The sequence below is a fragment of the Camelus bactrianus genome, chromosome 9 (genome assembly GCF_048773025.1).
Source record: "Camelus bactrianus isolate YW-2024 breed Bactrian camel chromosome 9, ASM4877302v1, whole genome shotgun sequence".
NCBI classification, from domain to species: Eukaryota; Metazoa; Chordata; class Mammalia; order Artiodactyla; family Camelidae; genus Camelus; species Camelus bactrianus.
The window spans coordinates 1,305,001-1,315,845 of record NC_133547.1 but is presented as its reverse complement, the minus strand read 5'-3'; the positions used below and the strand labels follow the sequence as shown (position 1 = coordinate 1,315,845).

General features: G+C 51.0%; 1 protein-coding gene across 4 annotated transcripts in view; it reads left to right on the top strand.

Moving 5' to 3' along the window:
* Positions 1–7,013: 7,013 nt before the first annotated feature.
* The window catches only part of LOC105074406 (uncharacterized), a 31,516-nt gene continuing 27,684 nt past the window's right edge, over positions 7,014–10,845 (top strand). For 2 of the 4 annotated variants that reach the window (XM_074370929.1, XM_074370926.1), the window contains exons 1-3: positions 7,265–7,687; positions 9,988–10,114; positions 10,265–10,356. In XM_074370929.1, the coding sequence (XP_074227030.1) occupies positions 10,316–10,356 (41 nt within the window). In that variant the 5' untranslated portion in view covers positions 7,265–7,687; positions 9,988–10,114; positions 10,265–10,315. Of the gene's footprint in view, positions 7,688–9,987; positions 10,115–10,264; positions 10,357–10,845 lie in introns of all 4 variants that reach the window. The other 2 variants (XM_074370928.1, XR_012509335.1) reach the window with 2 other exon arrangements.

The window sequence follows — 10,845 nt, the reverse complement described above, 5'->3', positions numbered from 1 at the left end:
GTACCAGGCACCTGAGAACAGTTCCTTCTGAATTTATTCAGACTACCCAATCCTAAACCTGTTGACCCTCCTTGATGCTTTTCCGGCGAAAAGCACAATGAAGACCGTTGCCCGGGCTTTCCTCGCACTCCCTATACCCCCGGCCGACCCTGGTGCCCTCACGTGGCCCCGCGTGGTGTGGTACTGCCCTCTGGGGGACTCTGAGGAGCAAACCGTCCCTTCTGTGGCCCTTGTCTCCTGATGCGTTGGCCTTTCCATACCTTAATAGTAATGAGAACTTATAATTCAAAGCAATCCATCTCAAAGCATTAATGTGGTAAATTTTAAGAGCTTAGCAAGTCAAGTTGCCATTTTTATGTCACTTCAAAAGATTAGGGTGTGAGTGCACCAAGCCAGGTGTGACCTGTAAGTCGGAACAAGATGGGGAGCCATGGGCAGAGTAGGGAGCGGCGTCCAGGAGGGGCGGTGCCCAGGCAAGCAGGTGGGGAGCTGGTGTCTGCGGGAGGACGGTGTTAGGAAGATCCCAGCTACCCTCCGTGGGATTGGTGCTTTAGAGAGATGGCTCCAGAGGCCCTTCTCATAGACCCACGCCTCTGAAAATGGCCAAGGACAACTAATTGAGGTCCCCAAATACACAGACTGCCTTCAGATCTTCTCCCGGTGTCACTCCGTCAGCATTTTGAGCTTTGGAGGAAGCAGTGCCTTTCTGTGTGCCGTCGCCCAAGTTCTGCTGCGTCATTTGTTCCCTTGGTCACCATCTCTTCCACGGACACTATCATCTCTTCCTGTCCCTTAAGGCATTTACAGCTGCACCATCTTTCATCACCTTTGCTCTCCTGCTCTTCTCGGTTTCTTCCCGTGTCCCTGCTTCTGTATGAGTCCTCGCTCAGGTTAAAGCACTTCCTTTCTTTACTTTACCCTTGTCAGTGATAGCTGAGATCACACTTAAGCGGTGATCGCCCTGTTTCTCCATATTGGCGTCTTGCCCTTAACTGTCATCACAGCCACCTGCAAGCCTGTTTCTCGTGTGTGTGTTCTCGCTCTTGCCCTTCCTAAGACCCCTCACACTTCAGCCTCAGTGACAGACGCCACCTCTGTGGTCCTACGTTTGTACGGAGACTTTGGGTTCCTTGTCTTTTCATTCCTCTCTCCTTTAATCAAGGAGCCCCTGTTTTCATTTCAACATGACGTCTTCCTTGCTCTGATCCTCTTCACTCCCCAAACCTCCACGCTGCCTCGTGAACATCCTTACGACACTTTGCCTACCTCTGCACATCTCTGGCCAAGGTTAGCAGTGACTCCCATGAAGGCTGACTTTATTGGGCTGTCATTAAGAACTTGACTGTGTGACCCCTCCATTCTTGAAATACACTGTTTCCTTGGTTCTGGGACATCTTTCTTCAGGCTCTCTCTCCATCCCACCTCTCCTTCACTGTCTCCCTTTTTTGCTGACTCATCCATATCTGGCCACCCATTCAGTGCTGAAATTTTTAAAGACTTGGCTGCGGGCCCACTGCTTTCTCACTGTGGTTTCTCCCAAGGCCTCATCTGTGCCCTTGACTTCAGTGATATTTACTTTGAGGACACTGAAATTTATTACCCTAGTCCTGACTTCTCCATGGAGCTCTAGACCTGAATTCCCAGTTGTCTTCTTGCTATCACCTGTTGGATATTTCAAAGGTACCTTGGCCTTCACAAGATTTAATAAGATTCAAAAGCTGCTTCTCCCTCGTTCTGATCTACTTCATCTTCCTTCTTTTCTACGTGGCACTGTGTAGTTAGCCAGGCCAGAACCCCCCAACCTCCCTCTCAAAGAGTTGCCATTTTTATCCCTTAAATGACTCCCAAGTCTGTCCTCTCTAGTCCACTGTCTCCTCAGTCCATCCAAACATCTGCCAGCTCAGCTCCTGCCTTGCTTCACTGACTGCGTCCACTGTGCTCACATTTCCTCCCCAGCACCTCCTCCGCACTGAGCCAGAGACGCAGTGCAGATCTGACCACGTACTACTCACCCCGCCCACGTTCCCTAAGATGCTTCGTGACTCCTCTTAAGTCTTGGGATAAAAACCGAATCCTTAACGTGGCCCGTCCCCGGGGCCTTACCTGGTGCGGGACGTGCCCAGCTTACTCCCTTTTCTCCTGCACGATGCTCGCTGCTCTTCTCACTCCCTGCCCCCCTTCGGTTCCCCACCTGCAGTGGGGCTCTTCCCTCCCCGCCTTGGCCAGCGCGTGAGTGCTCCTCCTGGCTCTCCTCAGGTAGCACTTCCCCAGGGAAGCCTTTACCAGAACCCCCATGCAGGTCATAACCTTCCTTTTCCAGAGAACCCGTCAGAGCTCTCTGCTGCCCGGGAGCACCCTCGGGTGTGCCGGTCTGCTGGGAGGGCTCAGCCGACTCAGAAGAGCTGTGATGCTCCTGGTTTACGGCAGCAAACGGGCGCAGCTCGAGATCACCAAAGGGAGGAGGTGTGCGAAGCCCAGGGGAGACCCGGCACGGCTTCCAGTCCACCCCTCCCAGCACGCTGGCAGGAATGTTCAGTTCCTTCAGCAAAGGTGTGTGACAGCACGGTCAAGCATCACCGACAAGAGGTTCACACCAGCTTCCGTGTCCACAGATGTTGTGAGTCACGCTGTCCTACATGACTGACCGTGGATACTCAGTCATCTGGATCTGCAGGGTGCAAGGACATGGGGTGGCTCAGGGCCCCCAGCATGCAACCCGCCCTTCACCATGAGCCACACTGTCTGCACGAATTACCTGGCCACAGTGACACAGTGGAACCCAAGGCCTCAGCCATAAAAATCACTCTTACCAGGCAAGATACTCCAAGGACTCAGGTGGTCTTCCCGGAGCTGGTCCAGGGCCAGTCCTTTCTTTGGAATATACGGAATTTGAGCAACCAAAGACTGTTCAGTTAACACCTTCCTGCGCCGTCCACCCCCACCCCCAGCGCTGCACCCGGGCTCTGTCACTGCAACACAGTCCCATTTGCCCGAGCATCTGCACGTGATGAACATTTCTGCAGCAGATACACCCGTAGTATCTCCAGGAATGTGCCTAACAACCCAAGGAGGCAATGTGGGGTCTGGATAGGTTAAAAAAAACAACCACCAGTCCATACTGTAAAACCTTTGTGTTCATGTCCATATTTTTGTACTAATGGGATTACTCATCTCTTTGATCAACTGTCATCTGCACTTTGTGATAAACCACCTCTCCTGTCACTACACTGGATCGAGTCTTCCTCAGACGTGTGGAAAGCAGTGAGAACTTCCTGTCAGGTCTCTTTCCCCCTCTCATGGCCCTTCCACAGTCTTAGCTTCCAGAGTGATCCTTTTAAAACGTAAATCAGATGACATCAGCACTCCACTAAGAACCCTGTGATGGTCACACCCATTATCTGTACTCCTGATGTTCTGCATTTGGGGCCATGCTCACTGGGGAAAGGCTGCCCCTTTCAGGGCTAGCCAATTCTTAGAGGTAGCAGACTACTCTAAGGGGCCATTCCTTTCATGTCTAAAGCAATCCAAAGCCCCTAATTGTAGGGAAAGGGTGTAGTTCAGTGACAGAGCACATGCCTAGCATGCACAAGGTCATGAGTTCAATCCGCAGTACATCAGTTAAATTTTTAAAAATAACAACAATAATAAATAAATAAACCTAATCACCTCCCCCTGCCCAAACAAACAAACAAAAACTAAAACAAAGTCCCAAATTGGAAACATCTCTTTCTGATTCTTACACTTGTCGGGAGACAATATTCCTGACCCTCTAAAGGCAGTGCCAGGCAAACAGGGACAGCCCCTTTGCTCCAAAGCCTGTGGACAGTATTCAGACCAGCCAGTACTAAGGTGTTGGCCCTTCTCTGCCCCACCTTTCCTGTGGAAAACAATGAAAACTCTGGACCATGCTTTCCTCCTGCCTCCTGACCCATTGTGGTCTTTTCCCCGTGGCCCTGTGTGATGTGCCCTGCCTCCTGTTTCTAGGGATCTGTGATCTATTTTTAGTTTTTTTGAGGAGTCTCCATACTGTTTTCCTCAGTGGCTGCACCGACTTACATTCCCACCAACAGTGTACAAGTGTTACCTTTTCTCCACACCCTCACCAACATTGTGGTCTTTTTGATGATCATCATTCTGACAGGTGTGACGTGATAGCTCATTGTGGGTTTGATTTGCGTTTCTCTGATGATTAGCGATATCGAGCTGCTTTCCTGTGCCCAGTGGCCATCTGCATGACTTCTTTGTAAAAATGTCTTTTCAGGTCTTCTGCCCATTTTTTAATTGGGTTGTTTGGTTTTTTCATGTTAAGTTGTATGATCTGTTTGTATTTGTTGGCTATCTACCCCTTATTGGTCATATCACTTGCAGGTATCTTCTCCCATTCAGTGAGCTGTCTTTTGCTTTGTCAATGATTTCCTTTGCTGTGCAAAAGCTTTTAAGTTTGATTAGGTCCCATCTGTTTATTTTTGCTTTTCTAGGGGACTGCTTTAAATTGAGAGATCTGGAAAAGCCTCTGTGAGGAGGAAATGGTTGGCATGAGCTGAGTCCCATCACCCTGGACCACCTGTCTACAACACAGGTGGGAATGACACAACATTGTATCTTTCACAACGTGCCTTCTCTCAGCCTCTCTAGGAATTATTTGCAGAGTGAATTTGGAGTGGATTTTACCATGAGGCTACTGAATGCCCTTGGCCTTTTCACACCATTGTTAAGACTGTTGGGTCAAACACGGTTGTTGATGTACGAGTTCCCCGTCTCTGCCCCCAGAAACCAGCCTGTGGCTCCAGGGGGATCTTCAGTTCCAGGGTGAGAGTTGTGGCTTGGGATTAAGAAATGTTGGTGGTCATGGTTCCTTGAGAACGAGAGTGAGTCTACAAGGAATGGAAGGAAGGAAGAGCTGATTGGAGCAGATCCCTGTGAGAGAATGACTCCCCCTAAGGTGATACTGGGGGTGAGCAGGAAGCAGCAGATTACAGAATTCCAGGGTTAGGGCTCATCTGTCATGTTCCTGGCCAGGAAGAATCTGGGAGTTCGGGATTTTTTCCACCTACAGGGACCATTCATGGTCTTTGAGGAGAGAGTTCAGAATTACACTGCTTTCACCAGTGCTCTGGGGCAAACTGCTCCACAGCCTAAACCAAAAATATTTGGGCTTCTTGAGTTCCCATGGTGTTTGATACTAGCCCCAGGATGGTCACTTCCAACGGTCTCTTCCCAGGTTCTCTGCTCCTCCCCTCAAGCAAAACTGCTGAGCCAGTGCTCTGGAACTGGGAGTGGGGACAGTGGTCCACTTCTCTCTGACACTTCTACTTTGGGAGCTGCGGAACCAGTGCCGGCGAGGGGTGGAAATTAGACTTGGGTCTTTTCTGCTGCCCTCTCCTACTGTGAAAACACTTCCTTTCAGCTGGGGCAAAAGTGTTAGTGTCTCGGTATTCTTAGCAGCATGGTGCCCAAGGTGGAGCCTCCATCCCAGAATTGGTGACTGGGTGGAAGAAGGGGGTCCCACCTCTGGGACCAATACTGGCCAGGAACTTAGCCTTAGCAACAAGTAGCTTGGGGCAGGATGAGAAATGCTGTCCTCCTGCCCCTCCTGGGAGGATAGCCCTCCAACGGGGAGTTGGGAGTGAGGGGTCCTTGTGTTCTCATCTGCACCACTGTGTAGTGGATTTTCTATCTTGCTGAATTGGGGCAGTTTGAGGGAGAGTGAGTGTCTCAATTTAAATAATGCAAAATCTCTCTATTCTTACAAAATTGTAGCAGATCATCTTGAATAAATGTTCTCCACTTGCTATACATCTTTGGGAACATTTTCAGAGACATTGTCTTTTTGATTTTTTAAAAAATAGTTTTCACCAGTTTTGGTGGGAAATGAGCCCACAGAACTCCTCATGTTATCCATCCAGAAGTCCCTCCTTGCTCTTTTTATTTTAAATTTTTATTTTTAAAACAATTTTAGATTTACTGTAAAGTGCATATGGGGATGCGCTTCGTGGTCTTACAGTTATTTCTAACTGACCACGCCAAAACTGGGGTCCTGAGCTTGCCTCTAAGCCACCCCAGTTGCAGTCTCCCCACCTCAGGGGATGGCAAACCACTCTCTGATGTTCGGGGCCAAGTCCATCACTCGAAAGTCTATTCTTCACTCGGAGGTGGTGCTGGACCTAAGAAGGCCCAAGAGTTTCGGGCTGGTGCATTCCTAAAACGTCACTGCGGGACTTCTGGCTTCCTCCTTTTGGTGGTGACTTTGCTCATTTATCTGCAACCCCTGTGAGAAGGCTGGAGAGGAGCGAAGGCGCACCGGGAGGTGCCAGGGACCAAGCCAAGCCGCAGATCAGGCTCTGCGCCATTGGGAAGGAGAAATGATAAAATGGCCACACTTAGGCTAACTACTTCTTGGCCACATACTTACTGTTTGCTTTTGCTTTTAAAATGGTCAGCAAGCCTGACTGACCGTTCACTGCTCCCAGCCCCAAGCCCATTGTTAGAGTTTGAGCTAGTGACTTCCCTGTTTGTTTTACCTTACTCTGATAATTGAAATTTATAGTCATGTTTGGATTTTGAGTCATTCCCCCCGGAAGGGAGTCACAAGACATTAATCTCAGGAGAATGATCAGACCCTCCAAAGTTCCTCCTGGCACTTGATGCGTCTGATCAGACAGAGAAGCTCATGGGCTGCTAACCCTCCAGACCACCAGACAGCCCATAACAGCAGAGAGACACGCTAAGATTTCGGAGGAAGATTTATTAGAGACTTTGGTTAATTAATATCCTCTTTTACGCCCCAATGTGCTCACTATATAATCACTAAGCCCAACCCTAATTGGGTTCACAGTTTTGAAGGCACTAGCCTGCTGAGTCCCCTTTGCCCAGCAATGCAGTAACGCTGCCTCTTTTCTTCTAAGCTCCAAGGCCTTGTCTCTGAGTTATTCGTGTAGTCAGGGATGGGTGATCTTTCAGCAACAGCTGCTCTTGGCCCTGACCCCAGGCTGAGGTCTGCCTCCTGAGCCTCCGCTTCCCCAGGCGTAGACGGGGTTGGTCTCGTCCCTTCTCCTTGGTTCCGCGGGGTGGTGTCCACTGTGAAGAGGCGAGTCTGAAGCAGCTTCCGGAACCTCCTGCGCTCTCAGGTGGGAGAAGACCGTCTTAGAAAGTCCTACACACCTGGTTGGTTGTCGGGAAAAATCTACATTACCCAGAAGGCTGAGCGCCGCGCGTTTGCGCCGAAGCAGGACAGGGGCGTTTCCTGCGGCCCGCGTGTTGGGGGCGGGACTTCCGGCCCCTCCGAGACCTGCGTCATCTGTCTGTGCCCAGTGGGTCCTCCCAGGCTGTGGGGCCGTGAGCGGCGGGCCGGGCGCGTTTTCCGGGAGGGAGCTGGGAAGGCCGGTGAGCCGGTTATGTCTTACCTCCGCCGCTTTCTACGAGCCCGACATCCGCCCCCGGGCCTCCGTAACGGCGGTGTCCCGTGAGCGCCCACTGGGGCCTCGACCGCCGTCTCCGCAGCCGGGACGTGACGGCCTGGGCCTCGTGCGCGGTTTACACCCGGAGAAACCGCCGAGGGCTCCCGGCTCCGGGCTGGGACGGGGCGGCCGTCGGTTGGATCCTGGAGCTGCCTCTGTCGCCGCCCCTCCAAGCCCTGCTTTGTCCTCAGGGTCTCCAGATGGCGGCGGCATGGATGTGCCCGGTGCGGGTGAGTGGACCATGTGTCTGACGTGGCTGCTTCTCTTCTCGGCTGATTCCGAGAGGGCCCCTGGTCAGGTTGGAGGCTAAGTGAGCCGTTGGGTTTCTCTTTGTCCTGTCGTTTATTTACAAGTGAAGCTGGCTTGTCATTTTATCCGCCGTCTCATAGCAGCGTCGGGTCTGTGACGGGTGTAGAAAGGATGAATGATGCTTACAATTCCAGGTCGCCACCGAGACCTGCCGGTCCCCCATCCTCCCGGCCGACCTCCTCTGACCTTCCCTTCTTCCCTGGCTTATGTTCTCCAGACGCAACAACCTGATGGTGATAAGTTCTCTGTCACCCCCCCCACCCCCCAGCTTTTGTTTTGGCCTTTGCCCGGGATACTGTTCCTGTGTCTTTGCAGAACCTTCCTCTCACATCCTTTTGGCCTCTGCGCAGACGTCAGCTATTTGGCGAGGCCTTTCCTAGCAGCCTAAAATGGCCCCTTTCCTGTTTGCCCATCTTCTGGCATTTTGTGTAGGGAACCTAGCAAGGTTGAATAAGAGTGCAAGGTTGAATTTGTTCAGGATGTTGTGGGACCAAAGAGAAAACAATAAGAAAAGAACAAGAGAGCTGACCTTCACTGAGGTCTTGCTGTTAGCTGACAGGCAAGCATAATGTACCACCTCATTTGCTCCTCAGCTCTTCAGAGTTAAGTTCTGTAATGATCACAGTTTTGCGCAAGAACAGCTTGAGGCTCAGTGAGATTTCGTCACCTGCTCGAGTTCACAGCGGCTCTTAAGTAGCAGAAATTAACCAGCATGTCGACCACCACAGCCTGTATTTTTACCCTCTTCTGTGTGAACTGTGGGCAGGGAGGCCTGGAGGTGAGTAAACATTGCAAGGCAAGCGGGCTTCCTTTCAATAGGCAGTCTTGAGCGTGAGATCAAGGTATGGGGTGGGGTATAGCTCAGTGGTAGAGTGTGTGCTTAGCATGCAGGAGGCCCTGTATTCAATCCCCAGTACATCCACCAGAAAAAAAAAAAGACATATTGGTGGTTTAAGGAGTTCCCAGAGGACCTGTGTGATTGCCAGGGTTCCCCAGACTCCTCCATCTGCTGAGGCATGTCCTGGTCATTTGCTGAATGTTCATCCTGCTGTCAGCCAGGACAGGAATCGTGGCCAAAGGCATTTGTTCTCCTGGCTACAGCCGCCATTGTCCTCATCAATTCCTGTTCCCTGGTCATGAAGTATTCTTTTCCCCCAGGATAGTGCTGTCAGACCTCAGGTAGTAAAAAAAAAAGTGATGGCTTATTGTGGAGTCTCCCTGGGAGTCTCCAAGGTGCAGAGGGCAGCCGGAGCTGGTCCAGGCCCTGCCACTTCCCAGACAGTTCCCTCCTCCCTTTCCTCCCACCCTGCCCCATCCACCGCCCTCCCCCCCAGTTGGATGATAATGAGTCTGCTCCTCTGCTGGTGTCTGCAGAACTGTTTTCAGTGGGAGCTGAAATGAAGGGACCTGCAAAATTTATTTAAAATGCTTCACATCTTCATTAAATGTGGTTTCACTTTGCTAATGGTGGAGTGTCAGGGTTTTGCTAATAGACCCCAGATCAGAGGGACCTGAGTTTAAATCCTGCCTCTGATCATAACGCATATAAACTTCTGGTGAACTGGTTGAGCTCCCTGGACCTCAGGTCCCCTAACTGATGGGAAGATGATGATGGCATTGACCTCACAGGCTATGGCCAGTCACCCAGTGTAATTTTTCTTTAATTCTCATAAGTATTATTGCTAAGTGAGAATCATTGTACTGATTCAGAAATCAAGGTTCAGAGAAATGAAGTCCCCAGGTTCACAGAGGAGTCAAGTGTTGATTTTAAGACTTTGGATTCAAACTTCAGGAGTACGACATCAGAGCTAGGGGCTTTCAGTGACTTTAAAGCGCTCAGTACGAGGCAGGCACACAGTGAGGACCAGTGAGTCTCGGTACTGTTGCTGTAATGATTACTTCTATCATTTTTACTGTTATTGTTATGTTACTCTTCCCCGTTTTCCTGATGCCTTGGCGCCCTTACCGTTCTGTGCCTCGCAGTCCAGTCCTGTTGTCACGATGGTCCTAACCTTGTGTCTTCTCCACCAGCTCCCGCATAGGAGGCTCTGTCTCCTACACTGCTGTCATCCCAAAGCAGAATCTGCCTCCTTAAGTCCCGCACAAATCTCAGCGTCCAGGGGGTGTCTGGTCTTTCAGCATCTTTGCCGTGGAGAGCGATGGGCTCTGACTCCGTCAACAGCCCCCAGACCAACACAGTTGCCTCTATTTGACTTTCCAGATGCCTGTGACTTATGAGGACGTGGCCGTGACTTTTACTCGGGAGGAGTGGGGGCATCTGGACCCTGCCCAAAAGACCCTGTACCAGGAGGTGATGCTGGAGACCTGCGGGCTCCTGGCGTCTCTGGGTAAGGCCTCCCTGGCTCACTACATGGGGGCCCTGTCACCTCCTTTGTCCCACCCTCTGGCTCCAGGCCCAGCTGGGCTCTGTAGCCCGACAGCTTCCATTGTTTTCTGGACTCACCTCTTCCTTTGTGGTCCCCTTGTCTCTCACTTAGGGACGGTTGGGCAAGAAACAGTTAGCCTTTGGTCACAGCCAAAGGAAGAAGATGTGTTGGGAGGAAACGGGGGTGTCTCGCAGAACCCAGAGGTAGGCGTCCCAGCGGGCTCCTTGAGGGGCTGGTGTAGCAGCTCCGAAGAGCATGATTCCCCCTGGGGCCCGGGCCTCTTTTTCTGCCTCCTCTCTGTGCATCTGCTCGTGTCACTCTTCACAGTGGCACTTTCTGCTGAAGCCGTTTTGCAGAGGGAAGTGGCCACCTAGACCTTGCTCTCTGAGACACACACGTTCGTCATCTTTGTTTCTTCCTATTTGTTGCGTTTATCTTGTTTCTCTATTCACGCCCTACTCATTTAATTCTCCCAGCCTGCGGTCCTCAGCAAGTAAGGAAAATGGGGCCGTTGCCGTGAGTCCCTCATAAAGCTTCATCCATTCAACTAAAAAGACACATCTTGGTTGTGAAAAGCTCTCCTGCATTTTTTGATGGTACAAGTCCTTTCTTTTGTGAAATGTCGGTAAGAATAAATGAGATTTGATGTTTGTGCAGATGTCACTATTTGTGAAGATTCCCAATTTCTGATT